The sequence below is a fragment of the Streptopelia decaocto genome, assembly GCF_964273445.1.
Source record: "Streptopelia decaocto genome assembly, chromosome: 13".
Lineage (NCBI taxonomy): Eukaryota > Metazoa > Chordata > Aves > Columbiformes > Columbidae > Streptopelia > Streptopelia decaocto.
The window spans coordinates 1,067,058-1,088,410 of NC_138668.1; the positions used below are offsets into that span (position 1 = coordinate 1,067,058).

General features: G+C 47.0%; 1 protein-coding gene across 1 annotated transcript in view; it reads left to right on the top strand.

Annotated features, from left to right (window-relative positions):
* FAM20C (FAM20C golgi associated secretory pathway kinase) overlaps window positions 1–21,353 on the top strand; it is a 55,992-nt gene that overhangs the window by 28,022 nt on the left and 6,617 nt on the right. Inside the window, exons 4-5 of the mRNA XM_082064233.1 lie at window positions 13,810–13,902; window positions 15,652–15,767. Coding sequence (XP_081920359.1) covers window positions 13,810–13,902; window positions 15,652–15,767 — 209 coding nt within the window. The remainder of the gene's footprint in view (window positions 1–13,809; window positions 13,903–15,651; window positions 15,768–21,353) is intronic.

Genomic DNA, 21,353 nt, shown 5'->3' on the forward strand with positions numbered 1-21,353 from the left:
TGCAAGTCCTTTTCCTTTAGTCGTAATTGATGTCACAAAATGTTTTATGGCTTCTGTCATTAGTATTCCCAGTCGGCTCAATCTACAATTTATTTCATGCTGTAGAAGTGCTAAGAATTGTCTCCTGATTAGCAGCAACAGTAGGGCTCGTTTCTAGATTTATCAACTTTAGATATTTTTGGATAGGTTAAGGAGTCATTTGTCTTTGAATTAAAATGTGTCTAGACACTCTTTTTTTGGTTACAAATCTAGCAAAATGATGGTACTTTTGAGGTAGTAATTACATTCTTTCAGTGACAGTCCATTATGCACAAGGCTTCAGTATAATGAATATATTTATTTCCAGGAAATCTACAGTATTCTCCCTGCCATTTGTAGGGCTCAGCATATAAATAATGCAGACCATGCTGTGCTGCTTTTCAGTTCATCCCAGGAAATTATGCCATTAAAAATGCTACTGCTCTTTCGGGCACACACAGACGCAGCAGGTAAAGAGAATATTCATGTGATGAACGGTGGCAGAAGCAGCAGCAGCTAATACATTAAAGCTGCCAAGCACACCTCAGATGATGAAATTGTTTGCAGTAATTACGGCGCGGAATGAGGCTGCTGTTTAACTGAACACCGTGGCGCTCAAACCGTGGTCCCTCAAAGCGGGCTCTGAGTTTGTAACCTGGGGTCAGGACTTGGACGTGCAGGATGAGGTGAAGGGAACTGACGAGCTCTGGGGCCTCCTTGGCCACAGTCGATAGGCGTCATCAAAATAAAACTGCACTTGAGCAGTTTGGGAAACAAAAGGTCCTCACAGACTTGGTTTTGTTTGAGAGCCCATGTCGCTATTTGAAATCTGCAATTCAGATGGTCAAACATCTCCTCTGCAAAAATAGTAGTTGCTCTGGCTGCGTTTAAACAGCAAAGATTATCCAGCGTATAAATGCACAGTCGTGTCCCTTTTTTTAGTAAGGCAGGAGTGTTTTGTGTGCTCAAGAGGGAAAATTTACCATCCACTGTTGGTAGGCATTGCTAATGCATTAGCAGAGCTTTAGTACGTGTTGCAAGTGGAAATCAAGTACATGATGTGCCTGGAAGGAGTTTATCTAACTATTTAAGGGCTGATCACATTTTGAGCTAGAACTGACTTGGTTATTTTTAGTTAAATAACATTACAGTAGCAGTTGCATTTGTAAAGAAGCAAGAAGATTATCCTGCAATTCACAGACCTTTCTTTGCTGGGTTTCATTTCAAACATTCGTGTCCCCACGCTCAGTGTCCCTGGAGGAGAAGCTGGATCCCAAATGCCATGGGGCTGCCCATCTAATTGCGGGTCAGAGACAAGACTTCAACAAGGCAGCTTTGTGTGGCTTTGTGTTTTCTTCTTCAACCCCAGGTTCCAGTCTAAGTTGGGGAATGACGTATTAGGGAGCAGCGTAGGGGAAAGGGACCTGGGGGTCCTGGGGACAGCAGGGTGACCATGAGCCAGCACTGGGCCCTTGTGGCCAGGAAGCCAATGGTACCTGGGGTGGGTTAGAAGGGGGTGGTCAGTGGGTCAGAGAGGTTCTCCTGCCCCTCTGCTCTGCCCTGGGGAGACCACACCTGGAATATTGTGTCCAGTTGTGGCCCCTCAGTTCCAGCAGGACAGGGAACTGCTGGAGAGAGTCCAGCGCAGCCACCAAGATGCTGGAGGGAGTGGAGCATCTCCCGTGTGAGGAAAGGCTGAGGGAGCTGGGGCTCTGGAGCTGGACAAGAGGAGACTGAGGGGGGACTCATTCCTGGGGATCAATATGGAAAGGGGGAGTGTCAGGAGGACGGAGCCAGGCTCTTCTCAGTGACAACCAATCTCCTTTCTCGTCTTTATTTTCATGATAAAAATCAACAATTTCAGGCAGTTCCTCTTTGATATGCCTTTAGAAAGAAGTTTCAATAGAGATGCAGATGTAAATTATAGCTACGGCACATCATTAGCATGAGTGACTACTCCTTCTTTCTGATAAAAAAGGAATGGAAAACCATTAAAACTCATGAAATAATAAGGCAGAGCATATAATTTAATGTGGTCATCTATTTGGAAATGCACATTGTGCGTAAATAATCAGACGCATCAGCAGGGAATCCGCAGCCATCTAACAAGCAAGTTGTTTTGCAATTGCCATCTGACCTGGAGATAAGTGGAAACAATGTTTTCATTAAACTTACAAAACTAAATATTAATCATTAGCGAAACCAGCACTGCAAGATGCAAGAGAGGTCTGGCTACGCTCCCGGGAGCTGTGTGCATGTACCTAATGGCAGGATTTAAATATTAAGGTCATATCGAGAAAAAGATCTGCTATTTGGCCACGGTGCTTACTGGCCTGCTACGAAGGCAATTGGATTTAGGGTGTAGTTTAAAGACCTACTGTATGTCTTTTTAGGGGAAAAGGTGTATCTGGAAATGTGTCCTAAAAGGCTTCACCAGTGGTGTCCAACAAAGAGTGTTTAGTGGGCACCAACTGGGATTTTAATGAGGATGAGCGTTGTACTGACTCGCTCCATCGCTCCCATCCCGTCCAGCAGCGGTGCAGCTCAAGCCCGTGGGAAGCGTGTTCCCGCCTGCCTGGGACCGCGTCAGTCTGGCCTAGTCTGTACAGGCTATGCACGTGAAACCCCTAATCTAAAGAATGGGATTAACGCGATGGCATGGCACCAGTGTATGCAATGCTGGAAACCATACCATCAAGCTAATATTTTTAAACATGTGACTAAAAAGATCTACGTATGTGTAGAAAATGGAATGGCAAATGTAATCGTGCTTTGCACCTTTGGGCACCGTTTTGCAGGTATTCCTGTCGGCGAGCAATGAACCCACTTTATTTTGTTTCCTTTGTTTTCCCCTTCTACCTGTTTGACCCAAAAAGCCGATTCAGTCAGAAAGTCTGACTGTCTGTAACTAATCCTGTAATACTTTCTTGCCATTCATATTGCTGTCGAGCATTTCTGTCAATAAATCACTGCTTGTGATTTATTGGAAAGCAGTACCCAGGAAAAACCAAACCCAACCAAACCAAACCAACCAATCAACCAAAACCATCAGAAACCCCAAATCAAACAGGTTTCATTCTTACCAATATTTGTGATAAAATTAAGATCTTTACTCAACTTTATTGGAGTTTAGTCAGGCATTTGGTAGCAGCGGCCTACTGGAGATTGCTGAGGAGGGAACTTTAGGGACCTGTCATGAAACACGAGGAGATGCCTTGTGTGTTCTTCTTTATCCAAGACTTCAGTCCTGAAAGTCTCAGACACACAGTGCTTTGGACAGAGTTGAAATTCCAGTATTAATTTAAGACCCTTCTACTCCTGCTCTTGCTTAATCCTGCAATATCCACCTTGATATTAGCAGGAGCTGTGGAAGACATCGTGGAGGTATTTGAACTAAACACTAAGAAGAGAGGTTATGTGTTCTGTCCCCCACATCCAGGCATGGACAACAACGAGTGTTTGCTCTCACAGGTGGCTCATTTAGTTATCACTTTAACCATCACTTCGCTGGCTTTAAATGGAGTATGGGCAGGTCAGGTCCCAGTTTATGTCCTTCCTGATCCCGCTCACCTTGAACTCAGCGGGACACCTTTTGCTGAATAGGAGAGAAGTTGGATCAGACCCAGAGAACAACAGTAAGTGCTGAAGGAATGAGATGATGAAGTTCAAAGGTGAAATCATGCGACCGCTTTGCTCCGCCATATACTTGTCCTCACCATCCATATTAACAGGTAGGGAAACCAAAGCACAAGTGTCCTTGGCTTTAGGAAACACATAGTCCTGTCTTTGAAACCAGGCTCCCACAAAACCCCCCTGGGCTATGCACACACATACCTATCGCACTCTACAATAGATAAGCTTCAGACTTTGTAGACATTCAAACACAGATAAAAATTGAAGGAGAAGTAGCCAGGCATGCCGTGTTAGAGAAAAGCAGCTGTGTGTCATAAATCAGCTCCATAAAAAAAAAATCAGCAACAATGTCATTTCACTGAAGGTTTTACTGCACAACCTTTGCAGATTCGTCCTCCTTTCTTGTGTCCTTTACTCTCATTTTTTTGGAGGTTTTTTCTAATCTCTTCTTTTATTATCAACCCTCACATACTTTGTTGTAATCTCCCCTTACCGAGCCACCTCCCCATAGGTAGGCTTGTCAATGGAAATCAGCTGGAGCTCGTTTCCAAGTCTTGTCCAGGGAGCACAGCTGTTTCTCATTGAACGCTAACTGAGTGTCACAGGTGAGGAGCGTTCCCTCGCTGTGCCCGTGCACACACATTTACCTCCTTCAGCTTCACTCCAAGTTTGGCTGAACGCGTTTTTGTGACCCACCAAGCGTGGAGATTTCTCTGCACCTTCAACGTGGGAGTTCACTGAACTCATCGCTCTTGATGGGAGGTGTTTGTGTGAACCAGCAACAGCCTTGAGCAGCCAAGCAAGTGAGAGTCTCTTCCCTCGTAGTGCTGTGGGGCAGCTCCCCCAACGTCCTTCTGCTCTTTGTTTTTTCATATGGGATATTTTTCAGAGGTTTCAATAGGCCTTTTCTTCCTTAGGAGCAGCAGGTTCGGTCAGTCCTGAGTCCTTCTGTCCTTTGAAGTGATGCTTCTCGAAACCTCAGCTCCCTTTTTCTTTTGCTGCGACGCTGTGTGTAGCTGGGGCTAAAGGAGAGCAGGGGCCGTGCTGCTCCAGCGCCCCCGCAGCGGGACCCGCGCGGCCAGGAGGTTAAAACCCTCCCTCTCTGGAGACGCACCAGAGGGAAGAGATGCTAATTCGCCCTGATTTTCCCTGGGAGCAGCGCAGTGACTCCCCGTGGGCTGTGGAGCATTAACTCCCCCTTTATCCGCACACTCGCAAGCTAAAAGGACCTTGATGTGTAATTTTCAATGTAATTTGTGACTCACGCTGCTCCCTTAATATAAAGCGCGGATTAGTGGTGGGGGTTTCCAGCCTGGAAGAGAAGTTTAGAGAGAAAGTGTTTTTATAGTTTTGTAAGGCAAGAGAATTAATTTGTGAAATGGCTACAAAAAAGGGCTCCCAACCCGCTACACTCATGCAGTAAATGAATACCCAAGGTTAAGAAGGATACAGTTGGTTAATTCCAATTTAGCCAGGGAGTGAAAACTCAGGGTTAACACTAAGACAATCCGTGGATTTTCTTCCTTCTTGAAAAGTTGGGGCATCCCTGACCACGGCTGAGAAGCGCTGGTCCCGGGTACTCCGGGGTTTGGGAGCACCCTGGACTATTGGCACTTGTACATCAGCTTGGCAGCCGCCGCTCACAAAGGACCTACGTGAGGAACGTTCAAAATGGCAAAGTGGTGATGTCAGAACATTCCCGGGAATGAAACGCTGTGCAGGTGGGAATGATGCAGGTGGGACACGTGTGTGTCAGGGAGGATCGGCCTCAGAGGTGCATTAATCCGGGGTTTTTGCAGCGGGCTGGGGCCGGTGCACACCGGGGAGCGGCCACCAGCCAAGTGCTGCTCTGCATTCCTTGTTCAGGCAGAATTCTGCTTGGGAAGAAAACACATTGAAAAACTGAAGTTTACCTACAAACTACATAACCAGCTTGTGGCAGAGAATAGGATAGACAGGAGGAGTAATGAGACAGGAGTAAAAATAAAGTAAAAAAAGACAGAGGTTACATAGTTTGCTTTATTAGAGCAATGAAATACCACACCATATCAAAGCAATTCCTGTTTCTTTTGTAACCACAAAATAGTCTGAAATGGGCAATGACACCCTCTGCCCAGCCCTGAGAGGCACATCCCCCTTTGCTGGATTAAGGAACATTAATGGCAGCAGAAAGGAGGGTTCGGGGGTGAGCGCTTTATTGGGCAATCGCACCTCGGAGGAATTAGAGACACTCAGCCCTGGGGAGCAGTTACCTCGCGGTGACCACGCGCCTGCTGTCCTCAGTGCCCTAATTATGGAAGATTCTCAGGATTTGGGATTGAAACAAGCTTGAAAAGCAAAACTCGTGTTTCTCCTGGTGATGGTTTCCCTTTGTGGGGCAGGAGACACACTGAAAGCCAGAATTGGAGTCTTATTTCTGGTTAGTCTGGCAATAGAAGTAAGACAAGCGGTCATTTGTTTTGTCCAGCGGAGCTGCCGTGCTTTGCGTGCTGCAGTTATTCAGGTACAAGGGGTCTTGAGCACATCTAGGACCTGCAGCCCTCAGTGTCAGCCTGGAAGGTGACATCTGGGATCTACCCAAGCCCATGGCCAACCGGACTTGTACGGGTGGCAGAATGGTGCAGTTTTTCCCCAAGTAGTTGTTGTGGGTGGAAGAAGCAGAAAGCAAAGAAGGGTGAGGGTGGAAGCGGACGGGATGAGCTGCCGTGGGGATCTGCTGCTTATCGCTGGCTTGTTCTTGCAAAATGCTGAGCACAAAAGTGCTCCAAGGAAGTATTAAGTCTGTGCTTGTCTGTCAAGGACACACATAGTTCACTGGCTCTGTGTGTGCCCAGAGTTAAGCGTGTGCTCAGTGAGGCCGGCTGGAGCGGCTCGCTCGGGGCAGAGCTGCATCCTTAACAGCTCCGTGGTTTGCAGCCTCTGCTGAAAAACAGGGCTCATGTTTTCCTGCTCCTGGGAGATTTTGAGGTTCTCGTCTGATGGGAGGGAAACTCATGAACAAAAAGGAAGTCGTCGTGCATCAATACATCAGATTCACAGGAATTACTTTTTCCAACCTGTTTTGAACTGGAACCTGTTGTGAACCTTCTGATTTCAATGGCACACACATCACGTACAGCAACAAGAAAAGAATCCGACAAGCCAAACGAAATTTGAGCTCTGCTGTGCTTCTAATGTTTAATGTTATCGTTCCGGTAAATCCCTACCCCTAATGACCCCAGACACGTTAAACAACATTCTGAGGGCTGAATAAACGCTTCAGACTTCTAATTTTACCCGTATTTTTCTTCCTGCACTCTCAGAGCTCTGCAAATGTTATATATTGAAAACTCTCTGTGGAAAGTATTCTGGAGCCCTGCAGAAAGGCTGGAGCGCCCGGCTCACACTGAGCTCTGTTTGCTTTTCAGAGGCAGTTTTGCAGCTGTATGGGTTTTCACGTGTGCAATGTATGGTTAGCGGGCGGTGTACGGCAGAGCCCCGAAGGGATGAGTCCAGGGGAAGGGTGACAGGAGCCGTGGGCTTGGCGTGACACAAATGCTCACACCACTTGTGTAAGAGCACAAAGGAATCCGAGCGTAGAGAGGCAGAAAATAATGATAGCCATATAGTTTCTTAATGAAGATACCTTAAAGAAAGGCACAAAATGTCGTTGTAGCACGTCATTAATGATGTCTTCTGCTTATTTCATTGCTATGAGGCTTTTTTCGCCCTGCTGTGACAACAGCATCGACCATATCAACGTTGGCACTGGGAACTCCTTTGTTGCGCTGTCAAGTACCTCTTAATCTTTCGATTCCTGTCTGTCAGGTCAGGTTTCTATCTCGAAGATGAATCAAACCTCATTTCTGGGCTAAGAATATTTTTATCTGCAAAGTAAATCAGTGACAGGGTCTTCCCAGACCGTGCCTTTCTCTTCTACAGTGACACGTTTGTTTTCCTGCACATGCCCTGCTTTTTCTGGATGGTAGAACAAAATTCCCAGCCAACAGGCATTGCCATGCAGCCACAGTGGCATCAGCATCCATCTAGCGCCAGTCCCACACCCTCTCTTCCCACCAGCATCCCAAAGGAGGGACACAAAGATGAATTCGCAGCATCCCACACATGACACCTTTCCGTCCCCACTGCTGGCCAGAAAGCAGCCGTGTGTGCCATTACTGGCAAGAGGAGCTTGTCCACAGCTCACTAGAGCAGTCATGAAAAGCATCTTTATTTCACATACACCAGCATCCAGTGGTGCTGCTCTCCGGTCATAACTGAGCTCAGCACCCATCCTGTCATGCTGGAAAAACCTGTCTCACCAAGTATTTGAAACTCGCGTGCTTTGCAACACGGTGCCTGCCTCCTAGATCTGAGATGTTTGCGGGTGCAGGGGAAATACAGGCAAATATTATGAAGAGTGATCCTACTTGTCTGGTCACATCATGCCCACCACCACAGCAGGTGGGGCTGGATATTGGTGTATGTGGCGGATTATACATTAAGTGCACATACATCTGTCCGTCTAGAGTTCGGTGTCGTGGTTGAGACAGACAAACGACACAGACCAAGTTCTTCCAGGATACAAGTAGTAGATGCCATTTATTGCCACAAGTGCATTTTTATAGTTTTACCAATTCATGTGTCTCTTCACTGTTGGTTACAAGTTACAGCAGTAACATCTCATTGGCTATTTTTGCTGTCATCAATGTTGCTCTTCTACTCCCTTCTCTCTCATGGGTGCATCCTTAACATCTCGGATGCTCCTTTACTCCCATCTTTCTCACGGGTGGGCCTTCATATCTTCAAGGCTAATTTCTGTTCCCATGCCCTCCGTCAGGGAACCCACGGACCCACCGCAGTCCCCCACAGTTCGGTAGCACTGGAGCTCATCTCCCTGGTTTTGCATGGCATACCTGGTTTGTAACACCTCACTTTGCCTTCTTTTCAGCCAGCTGAATAATGGTCATAATAAACCAGCATAAGCTGTGGGTCTGAGATGTGGGGAGGGTGGCCCAGCACGGAGAGCCCGTCTACCCCCAGTCCCTGCAGCGAGGAGGGACGCGGCCGTCGTGCCGAAAAGCGCGGGTGACATCCTGACAAATGTGCTTACGCTCGTATTTCTTTCCCATTTGCTTTCCCCATGATGACAGGCGGCTCCTCGCGAGGCAGAGCTGGAAGTGATATTCTCAATTGCTGAAGGGAATTTTCCCAGTTGATCAAACTCTGATGTGTTTTGTGCTGATCAAAGATTCTCTTCATGTCTTATGTATCTGGAAGCACAAAAGAATGAATGAAAAAAGAAAAAGAGCTATTCTTCTGTCCTGATAGACAATGAAATGATGATTGGCGAGATTATGCCTTGACTTCACTGTCAGCACAATGTCAGTGAAGGCAACGGTATGGAGAGGGTGCATTCTGAGATATTAATACCAAATCCAGATCACTAGAAGGAGCAGAAAAGCCCCAAAGAGGAGGAAAACGTCTGGTTTTATTATCATTTTTATGTTTTAGTGGACAATAAAATGAATCTTTCATATTCTTGGATCATATTAGTTACCCTGATTATTCATCCCTTCATATTCTATCTGCTTGTGTAGTCAGGAGTGGTTCTGCTCAGGTGAAAATCTGCATATATATATATTTTTTTTTTTAGATATATTTATATTTATATATTTTTATATATATATGTTGCTGCATCTTGTGCATGCACCAGCAGGAACCTTCCTCTGGTGCTGCTCTGAGCAAGGGACTGGATTTGCACAACCTTTGCACAGACACCCAGAGGTTGCTTCATTGTCTTGTAGGAACAGAGCTGGTTTTAAGGGGAAAGCCTAAAGCAGGATTCCAGGGCTTTGGGTTGGTTGGGTTTTTGAGGAATTTAAAAGAAATGAATTGTGCTGAGTAAAGAAGGGGCCTCTGAGCTAAGGAATCTGCAGTCTAAATGTGTTGAGTCTTGTTTCCCATGTCTTGGCTTGGGGGATGCTCTTTCTTTTCAGGAATGGGAGCCAGTTTTTCTGGCATGTTTGTCACAACTATTCCACTCCGGTGTCACTGTGGTGGTTTTGCTTTGGTTGCGCAATGAGGACAAAAAGCGAGGCTGGAAATCAGCAGAAGAGCGAGGCTGGGACATGGGGGCAAGGAGGAGAGGGTTGTAGCCATAGGATTGCAAAGGGACATTTTGAAGATCGCGTTATAGCGACGTCTGTCAAGAACGGTTTAGGTCTCGCTGGTCTCGCCCTGGGGCCTGGGGATGGGTTGGGTGACCTCCTGAGCCTTTTTTCTTCAACTCTGCGACTGGAAATGGGAAGAAAAGCCACCTTAATATAGTATTTCCCGGTGGATTTTCTCTCCCTCTTCCCCTCACTCTCCTCCTGTGCCAGGTAACGAGATATTGAAGTATACAAATGTTCTTTTGGAGGTTTCCTGTCATTCTCCGCATCAGAAGTTCGTGGTTTGTATGAGGCTGGCTGGTCCCTGAGCTGTGCTGTTGTCAGGCTGTCCTCGTCTGCTCGGGAGAGCAGGGCTGCAGGGCTGGCAAGCAATGGCACGATCTCGGTATTTATCCTTTTGGCGGTTTGCTAATTATTCCTATTGCTATCGCATCCCTGTGCGAATTTCTGTCTTTCTGCCACAGTAAATATTCTGTCATTTTTTTAGCTGCAGAACTGCTGGTTAAGCAGGAGAAGCCTGAATATCCTGCAGAGGCCCATATTGTCATTTGGATGACAGCGAAGAAACAGGCCAAACATCCTTTCTGTACCACTTCAGTTGCGTCTTTTCATTCCTGGGTTGGCCGCTCATTTCTGGAGCGTGTTCTGCTCCTGTAAACAGCTCGGATGGTTCCTGGGGGTGCTCTTTGCAGCACAAAGCCTTGATAAAGCCAGGGCCATCAGCTGCCAAGACTCCATAAGGAGTCAGAAATAAGCACCAGATATCTTTGCTACTGTAGATGTAGCTGCATTAGCAATATCATTTATCTTCCTGAGGACTTACTAAGTCACTAAAATGTGTTATAAAATGAAGTGGCATTTTTTCCACCTGTTCTAACCGGTGCCAAGTGCGTAGAAAGCCCTCCTGGATGATCCGGCTCTGCATGCAAAATCCAAGCACCCTCCGGAGGGCTGCGGGCGCTCAGAGACACCGTTCTTTGCCACCCGCTGCCTCCTTCACTTAGAATAATGAGCTGTAGATGATCTCAGGGCACTCCAGATCCCACTGCTGCACAATCCGGTTTGACATCAGGGTTGCAGGGAAGGGGGAGAAGATCTCGCAAGCACACACTGCACTTTCAGTCTGACTTTTCCACCAGAAGTTCATGGGGAGGGGGGGGGAGATTTCTCGCCTGTCTGTGTTGGAAGAAAAGGTCTCTGGACATGATGGAGCATCTGTGCTTCGGGTGCTTGTGAATCCAGGGGCTGCCTGTGAGACCCCACTGTGGTCCTTGCAAATGCAACAAGTGCCCAAGTCCCTCCCAGGCCACAAAGTGATGGAAACAGCAGCAAACTGCTGAGTGGCAGCCTTTTCTTCTTGTAGTAGCTATATTTATCATTCAGGTAACGCTGTATATTAGCCTGCAAATCAGCTCCAGGGCAGGCATTTAAACACCTTAAATAACTCCACTGGAAGTGAGGCAAGCTGCTTTCCAATGGAGAAAGAATAGTGACCTATAGCTATGAGTAGACCCAGATAATCTCCAGTTATCTGTGCCAATAGCCAAATTACTCTCTTATCAATGTTTCTCGTGGCCCTGCCCCTGTAATTACCGTGCCTCCTTGGCCTATTATGTCTATTAGTGATTTTGGTGCTGCCGAATTTCCCTGGCGGGAGAGGGTCGGGGTCTCTGTCTGCAACACAGTCTAACCCAGGCAAACCCCCTCCCTGCGCTGGCAAAGCTCATTGTTGTGATCCATAATCACCCCTAATCCCTCCGGCTGATTCCCCGGATTACGTGTCAGAACAGGACTGCAGCCTATTGAAAAGGAGCTGGTTTCAAATCAGCGACGCGTCCTTTCATTAGTTATAAGTTTGACACAAAGGTGTCTCTGAAATGTCTCTGGTCTGCGGCGCAGGGGGACAGCATGTGTCTGTCAGGAGAACACTTGACTCGGATTGGGCTCTTTGCTCTGTTTTCTGGCTTCCAGTGCAGAAGAAATCTGGCATCGAGGCAGGGCTCTCTCGAGTAATACATGGCCCTGGTGGGTATTAATACTGGCAGTTTAGGCAAGTCTATGTAAAGGATCCTGGAAACTAAGAATAGATTTCCATGTTAAAGGTTTCGTTTCTGTAATGTTGTTCCTGAAATGCCAGGAGTCCGCAGAGCCTGCAGACCGGCGTGATGATGTTAAAGAATGGCAGCAAAAAACCCCCAAGAAATCACTACTGTTGGGGTTTGGGGATCAAGTAATTGGCCAAAAAAAGACTTGCAGGAAGATTTAAGAAAAGCTTGAGGCTTTGCAATGATTTCTGCACGCAAATCACTAGGTTGGTTGATCCAAATACTACTGAACACCACAACAGGTCCCAACCACAGCCAGAATAGTGCTGACTCACCAGGTTTATTCATGGCTTCATTCACTAATCAGAGTGGATTATTTTTCCTATTTGTAAGCGTGATCTGCTTTTCTAGCCGCAAGATCAGATCACAGTGACATCTCATCTTGTGTCAATGCGAACGTGTCCCTTTTGTGTTTAAAATCGTTCTTCCTGTGTTTTCTCCTACTTGTGTCATGGTGGGAAAATTTTCCTGGGCTTTGATTTCCCCTTGGTTCTTGGTTCTCATTTCTCCTCTGCCAGTGTTCCCGTGCTGGTCTGTCCTCTCCTCACGCTGTCACCGTTCCTGTGCTGATCTGTCCTCTCTCCATGCTGTCACTGGTCGGGTGCCACTGTGTAGTTGTTAAGTGCGTAGCACCAGCATCCCCCCGTCTGCCCGTCGCAGCGCGCCCAGCCTGCCCTTACAAACACCTGCCAGACCCTTCTCCAGAGACACTCACCAGATTCCAACTGTTTGCAAAATAAGAGCCGCTGCCAGAAATCCTCCCCCACCGTCTGCAGCCCGTGCAGAACCTGAGACTCACCTGGTGTCTTCGGCAAGGTGGATGTGGGTGGGCTTGCAGGCGGATACCGGTCCCGACATCACGGTGGGCTGTGTGGAGTGAGTGTGGGTGGACGCAGCTTCGGGTTCCCAGCGAGCCCCAGAATTAGGACTTACTGCAAATTCCCTGGGAGTTCGACCCTTGCAGCAGCACCACCCCAAAGCCTTTCACGCGCCAAGGTCCCGGTGCAGAGGCTGTATGGGAATTGGCAGCGTGTAGCACGGGTGACACACAAGCTGGCAGGGGGAATGAGGAAGAGCTTGGTTTTCCTCCTCTGGGAAGTGTCCTCCCTTGCAGACGCTCTGCAGAACAGCTCGGCATTGCTTATCTCCCATTTAAGACTATGAAACAGGGTGCGATGCAGGTTGAGGGGTGGCCAGACATGGTACTGGTCAACTGCCCGACTTGTGCTCCATCCAAAAGCCATCAGGACTGGAAACTGCCTGAAGTGAGAGAGATTTGCTTCTCTTTACCATGAAGTTGGGTGTTGAAGCTTTAGCCTTTCTATTTCCATCTAGAATTACAGTTCTTATTGGTTCTTAAACTGAAGAAACAACGAATTCTGCATCCTCTCTAGAGCATGTTCTTTGCAACATGACCTGCGCTGTGGCCATCAAACTGCAATGATCCCATTTCTTCTGAAATGAGAAAAACATGTCACTTTTGGCTCTAAGTAATGTGAAGGGGGAGTCATATTTTAGATTGGAGCTGCAATGGCTGCCAAAGAGGAAAGAAAAATGTTATTACTTTTGGAAATTTCAAAATTACAGTTAATGATAATTTAATGAAATGACATTGTCGTCACCGCTATCGCTAATGAAATGTTTGAGAAGGATAAAACAGAGTGCGAGTGGTGAGTGGAATGGTTCCATGGCAGCAGCCGGCATGCACAAGTCTGGAATTCAGTAGTTTAAAAAAGAAGCTAAAATGAAGGCTACATGGCAAATAATGCACACATGAAGTATTTAAAGTCCTTCCGTTAAGCAAACAATACTGAACTCCTGAATACCATGCTGATGAGTGAGTGGTGCTCCTTAGAAATGCTGACCCTTCATTTAAACACTGTCCTTATTTTTCTTTGCAGACAAACCAGAGAGCAAGAAACCCCACCTGACTTTTTCTATTTCTCAGACTATGAAAGACATAATGCAGAAATAGCAGCGTTTCATTTGGACAGGCAAGTAAAACGGGTTCGCATTGAAAGAAAAGTGGAATATTGTGAGAAGTTTGTGCACTTGGCCAGCCTGGCACTGAATCACTTTTCAAAAAGGGGAAAATGGAACAAGGTGCGCAAGTGTCATGAATAAATGAAATGGCAGATGATGAAAGGGTAGATGAATAATTAGGAAATGTGACTCGCTCTGAGAATAAGAAACCTGGCAATTACTAATTCTCAAAAAGAAAGAGAAACTATATTAAAGAGAAGCTGAGGAATGAATTTGCCCTGCGATCTTGAAGTGCGGATGGAGAGGCCCCACCGGCGGGGGAACGTGTCGCGGACGTGTGCCGGGGGGTGGCTCACCCCGTCAGCTCCAGGACAAACCCCAGCGAGTGTTGAGGAGGCATCGCTGGCGTGGGGAGGGGGTTCTGGGTTCACAGCAAAAAGCTGCGGCTGTCCCACAACAGGAGCTGTTTGAACCGCAGGAAGGAGAGGACGCTGGTGGTCATCCCGTGCTCCTGTTTGCTCTGGCCCAGGCAGGGTCAGCGCGGGGTATGGTGCACACCCGAGGCGGGGAGGGACAGCTGCCCTCTCAGCCTGCCCCGATTAGGGTGAGAAGTTGATAACTAGTGATGAATTATTAACAGTATGGCTAGAAACCAGCGCATTTCATAGACTGAATTAGAACCGAAGCATCTTGCACACCCTGAAGTGCCAAGAAACATCATTTCAAAAGCTCGAAGCTTTGGGGCCATAAATTATTTGGGGGTACGTGTAGTATTGCTGCCTTCTGGGTTGATGGTTAGGAAGAGGGAACCTATCGGTTGGTGGCGTGGGGTAGATTTGCCATTAAAGAGCCATCCTGGTCAGATCCTTCAAGGATCTTGTGTGTTTTATTGTTGTGGGCCTTGGTGTTGATCCTGTCTGCTTTTTACTTTATGTTGCCGTTTGAAGCAGATGGTGCTGTAGGAAAAACAAGCCTGGAGTTCCTGCAGGGAGGTGTGTTAAATATCCACACACTAAGCAGAAAAAGCGTTGCAACCCAGTGTAGAAAATCTTATCAGCAGATAGTGGACAAAAAAATGCCACCTATAGGGAGGTTGTATGGGGACTTCACTCTTTTCCTGTATCTAATAGCAATACCTCGTAGGGAGTTGTTAATGATGTACGAAGGCAGTGGAGTTTGGGGCAGAGAAAGGCTCTTTACCCACCGCTGTCCATGGGAAGATCTTTAGTCTCGGGGAGGTTCTTTAGGTTGGTATAAGGGTGTTAGAACAGAGAGAAGCAGAAGCAAATACATCAAATACTAAGACTGTCAGAAAAACAACCAACGCACCAAACCCGTTAGATTATGTTTATGGAAGAAAGAGGCTGCAATCCCATTCCTCAAGTCCCCTGAAAATTGGTGAGCAAAATGCATGTTCTATATACATAATGCATGTTATAAGCCTGAAGTAGCACAAGGTCAAAACTAAGTTTCTACTGTGTCTTCTTTCTGGAACTGCATGTCTCTTTGGTTTTTTATGGAAAAATGTGTCCCCATACTCTTCTGTATGTTCCATACTATGTACGTAAGTCAGCGCTGATCATATTCAGGACATATTTTGTAATATGTTATACAAAGAATTATCCAATTTAAAGCTGTTGGGCTTTTTACGCCTTAAAAACCACAGACAAATGTACCTTCAGAGTGTGATGAACCTTCCTAAAACCTACCAGTATCACTGTATTTGAATCCTTCTCATAGCCCGGCTCTTTCTCCTCCAGGATCCTGGATTTCCGCCGCGTGCCGCCGGTGGCGGGCAGACTGGTGAACATGACGAGGGAAATCCGAGACGTCACTCGGGACAAGAAACTCTGGAGAACATTCTTCATCTCCCCAGGTAGTCTCAGAAATAACACTATATTATTTCTATCCCGCCGAACACGTACTTAGGGGAACGATGTGTAGATTGCTTAATTGCTCAGGTATTTATAATAGAACTGTCTTCAAGACCTTTGAATAAAAATAAATGTGGAGACATAGCCTACAAAGAAGACTTTATTGTTTTGAATTGAGTGCCTTTTCCCCTTGACAAATTATCCGCAGAGACAGGCTTTTATGTTCACGAAAGCAATGTCTTCAACAAATGTTTTACGTAGAGCAATTTCGAAAGCAATTTCTTCTGTTGCTCTCAGTTTACCCCAAACCTTATTCCTTCGCCCATTGGTTCTTTAGGCTTTGTTTTCTGTGCAATGTGATCTGTCACTTCTGTTGGTCAGATGCATTTATTTCTCTGTTTTGACTGGAGGACCAAAACCTAATTTTCTCAAAGTCGTGTACTTCAGTTTTTATGACAACAGGAGTTTGAAAGAAATCAATCAAAGAGACGTGTAACGTATCCGGCTTCCAGCTCCCGACCTCGGGTGGGCAGACACCAGTGTAGGAGGGACCTGAGTTGTTCCCAGCCCTTGTTCTTGCTTTCAGGGCCGACCCCAGGAACCGATTCCACTTGCTATTACCCTTCACTCTTCCACAGCATCTGGTGTGGAGCTCCACAGGCTGCGAATTGTGTAAAACCAGCGTATCTGCCCTGCTCGCCAGAATATACAACTGGAATAGGTGCAGATGGGCACAGGGTGGGAGAAAGTGCTGCCATCTCTGTTCAGCATCTGGGATGCTGAGATGGAGAAATTATGGCTCTGAGTAAAGGCACAAAAATCCATGCTTAAGTATGTTCTTAGAGAAAGAATATAGAGGGAAATATTCGATTTAAAGCATGTAGCTGTGTTCCAGGGAGCTTAATGCATATTATTTGAGCTGTGTGCAAATGCGCTTTGCTGAACTGGGGCGGTGACTTGTGTAACAGGCAATCTGGAGCAGGGCTCTCCCGAGATCTCCCCCTCGCTCTGCGCGCCATTGGCCAGAAGCTGTTTATCCCAGTCCCTGAAGTCAAGATCCAAAGGCTTAATTACGGTTTCTCCTGATGTAACTAATTTATTGCTGTTAGCTAGAAACCAGAGCATTGTCATTGCAGAGCTTTCTCTCTTCAAATGTTTATCACACTTGTGTGATCACCAATAAAGTCATTATTATGGCTGTTATTTTTAACTTCGGATTGAAGCTCAGCTCTGTAGGACACAGTTGAGCAGACAGTTATTTATGCCCACTTGTAAAATACATTACATGATTACAAGGGGTTTCATCTTACCCTGTGTTATTATGAGCACTCCAATTTTACGCGTGCAGTCTCAGTGGCAGTGGTGACGGTACCTGGTGACGGTACCTGGTGACGGTACCTGGTGACAGTAGCTCGTGACAGTGTTCACCAAATCTGATTTCCATGTGCTCCAGCTCAGCATTTGTGCCGCAGTCACTTTCTTTCCCCTTCCCTCTGTCTCTCTCTACTTTTTTTTGCTTGATTTTTTGTAGACAAACACACACAAAAGGTGGCAAAAAATCTTGTGGCTGTTTGTGTGCACAAGGCACTTTGTCTCTTTGGAAATATAAAGCATTTTATTCCTGTTTTAGCAAGTAATGCACAGATTAGTAGGTTTGCTTGCTTTTTAGTCTTCCCGGGCTATGTACCAGGCTGAGGAGTGAATGTGCTCCTGTAGCAAACAGCTCAGAGCGGCAGAGCATGCGGAGCACGGTTGAGGCTGCTGGGTCGAGCGAAGATCTTTATCTTGTCATTATGAGATTCCAGACGTCCAAGGGATGATCCAAGCATAATCCTTTATTCAAATTTATTTCAACGCCTCAGATAAATTCAATTAAAATATTTGATGACTGTGAATCAGGCTTTTCTGGAGAATAAAATGCTCTAAGCAATTAATTTTTCATTCAATTTTACATTTCTTAAATCAATACCCTTTGCTTAAATCATGTTGATTACTTGAGCTCTTCCCTACAAGCCCCCAGTTTAATTAGTTGGATTCTCATCAAAATATGCCCAACCTCTGTCTTGTATTTCATATTGACCTTAAAAGGCAAGCATTAATTAATGCGTAATGAAAAAGTAATAAAGGTCCTAAATTAAGTATTTAGAAACAAATTCACAAACGTGGCTCTGAGCTCAGGCGGCAGCTGGAGGGTAGAGAAGGGAGAAGAGTTATCCACCTTGCAGCACCATCTAGCACACTGGCAAGAGAGTAAAGGCAAAGTTGATTTTTACCTAGTGATGGAATTTGTGCAGCTTCTGGAAATTAACAGTGCTTTAAAGGTATGGTATAAATAGGAATAAAACAGACAAAACAGGCCAACCTATTTCTCCCTTATTTGCATAAGAACATTATTTCTCCCGAATTTGCATAAGAACTGCTCCCTTTGGCAGATGGGAGCAGCAAGTTCAGTTGGTTTTGAGGGAGAACTGGCTAAAAAGCTGAGAGATTGTGGTGTGACATGCGGTCACTCGGAAGAACCAACACTCGCCATCTGTGCGCCTGTGTTAAGCTATTGAGGCCGCTCAGAGAGTCCCGTTGAGGCGGCTGTGCCTCCGCGTCTCCATCCCCAGCGACAAAGGTCCTGGGGACACGTTGTGTCGGCTGGCAATGTTTCCCTCTCCACGCACCCGTATACAGCTCTTAAATTTAAACAAGCACTAAATGTAGTGGATTTTAAACAAATCTCCCCTCGGGCTGGGAGCCTCAGAGGGTAAATACCGATGGTGCTCGTCAATACACTGTAGTATTCGCTGGACGGGCGCGGGGGTGCGTTGGAAGAAACCTCACTGCATTTCCACACCTGGGCCACGTCCCTTGTCCCGTGGGGATGGAAACCAGCGCCTCTCGGTGCCGGGAGGCTGCGGCGGGGCAGGTTCGTCCCTTGTCCCGTGGGGATGGGAAGCAGCGCCGCCGGTGCCGGGAGGCTGCGGGCAGGGCAGGTTCGTCCCTTGTCCCGTGGGGATGGAAACCGGCGCCCGCCGGTGCCGGGAGGCTGCGGGCAGGGCAGGTTCGTCCCTTGTCCCGTGGGGATGGGAAGCAGTGCCTCTCGGTGCCGGGAGGCTGCGGGCAGGCAGGTTCGTCCCTTGTCCCGTGGGGATGGGAAGCGGCGCCTCTCGGTGCCGGGAGGCTGCGGGCAGGGCAGGTTCGTCCCTTGTCCCGTGGGGATGGGAAGCAGCGCCGCCGGTGCCGGGAGGCTGCGGGCAGGGCAGGTTCGTCCCTTCCCCGGCGGCAGCGACGCGGCTGCGGGCGGACGGGCCCATCGGGGCGCCGGGAAGCAGAGTGCGGAGAAGTGTGCTGCCAGCACTTCGGACTGACCGTGAGCGATGGAATTAGGTCAGGAATTGTTGAAATCAATTTTACATCCTTCGCAGCAGGGCAGGCTGCAGTAGCCCTGCTCCTCTTACAAATGAATGTTCATTTGCTAGGAAAAAAGAGACATATTAATGATGTCAACTTTCTTTTTGGAAGTCATTGAGGCAGCAGCTTAAAGAAATCCATGTTACTTAGCTAGGAAGCACTGCGGTTTTGTTCATATTCACCAATTCCAAGGGATTATGGATTCTTTTTCCCCCTCTCAGCAAACAATAGCAATTCTGAAGAAGCTATTATTTTGAGCAGGTGAAAGATCTTTTCATGCATTGCTTTAGTAAATGTTCAGGGTTCTTTCCAATACTCCAATTGTATAGCTTGCTAAACGTCCTCTATTAACAGCCATGCAAATCTCAATGAAAGAATTGCTCTGCCAAGCAAGTTGCTTTACGGTGTCTCTACTTGTTCCTTTGCTTCCTGACAAGAATTGTTGTTCAGCTCTCAGGATGACTCACAGACACTCTGGTTCTTAATTGTTGTAATTAGTTGGAGTCCCGATCACCAGACCATGAATTTTGCGTGGATTTCATTACGAATTGTATCCATTCATCCTCAGATAACAAAAATTAGGCATTTGCAACACCACTCGGGGTTCTCTTGCCTCCTGTGCTTTGAGGAAACAGTTTTGGTTTTTAATGAAGACAGAGCTTGCATGTTGCAAACTTGCAGCATTTGAACATTTCGGAGTGTGTGACCATCCTCCCCTCTCTGTTTTGCCAGCACTGCTGCTGGTTCCACCCACTCCGCACAAGCACAAATTCCTGCCAGGCGCTTCTTTTGCAGGTGTGTTTAGGGATGGAGGTCTGTACAGAAACACCTGTGTCATGTGGAGGAGGAACATATGGGCTGGGAAATTTTAATGGGAGAAGGACCACAGTCCAGTTAGACCTTATCTCCCCTTTCCCTCTTATTTACGCCTTCGAAAGGCCAAACCCTGCTCTTAGCGTGGAGCTGCTGCTTGTGTCTCTAGCTGGAAATTCAGCCCCAGCCTGCTGTGCAGAATGTGGGTCACCTACTTAGGTTTCAAAGCGTCTTGCTGCCGCACCTCGAAGTCTTAAATGAGAACTGTGCTTTTCTATATTTGGGTTCTTTTTTTTTTTTCCTGTGTTTTTAAGAAACCTTAGAAAATGTTTCCCTGGATAATTCAGGCTGCTCACTACCTGTATATAGGAACTAGGGTAGGCATATCAGGATGTCTATTCTGCATCAATCAAAGCAGTTGATTTCTTTAATAGTAACTTGAGATACAGCATCCTTTCGCCTCCACTACCCCAGAACCCGGGCAGGAGCCGTGGAGATTATGTACCACAGCTCTGAGCCCACAGGCCGAACAAGAGCTGGCAAAAGCAGCTTTGCCATGGAAAGTAACTTCTCACCGAGAAATACACTTGTGGTTTTAGCACGAGTTTGCTGTCTCAATGGCAGGATGCATCCTGCATCCTGCATCCTGGGCTCCCATTGCAGGCAGCGGGGGCTCTGTGTGCAAATCAATAGCTGGAGGATGAAGAGGGATGTGGTACAGACGGCATCGTCCCAGCTGTGTCCCTGCGGCCATCGCCAGCACAGCCCCCGAGCTTTCCTGGAGATTTAGCTGGATACAAACGTGCGATTACTGTCAAATGATTAGTCCCAGTTGCTTTTGTTGACAATACGGAGAAGAGTTTCATTGTTCCCAAAGTTAAATTCAGAAGCAAGCTGTTAAACACAGTATTTATCTTCCCACTGTGCAAAATGCTGGGCTTAATTCCTTTCGGAAAGGTCAGATTTACATAGTGAGCAGCAGAGGCTGCGGCAGCGCGGTAGGGGCATTGCCGGCCCTTTTGCTCTTTACAAAGCCGTCAGGACGGCAGATAACGGAGCGTGGGCTTCCCGCTGCCGCTGGAAGTCAGGTCATGGAAGCCCCCAAAGATAAATTGTCTCAGGCGATCAAGATAAATGTGCTGGATTCACGCCCTGCCCAGACGAGCAGGCGGTGCTGCCACAGCCGGGCTGGAGGTGAGACACAAACCCTCTTCGTGTCTGTTCACTCTTCGGCACTAACCTGCAGCGAGCAGCATCTGTATGTGATTTCTTGTAAATCAGCTCTGTTGGCAGCCTGGAACCCTTTGAAATATTTTGTCTGCAATGGTTTCTTTCAAGGGTATAAATCACAGATGTTTCTCCCCGGTTTCTGTTGA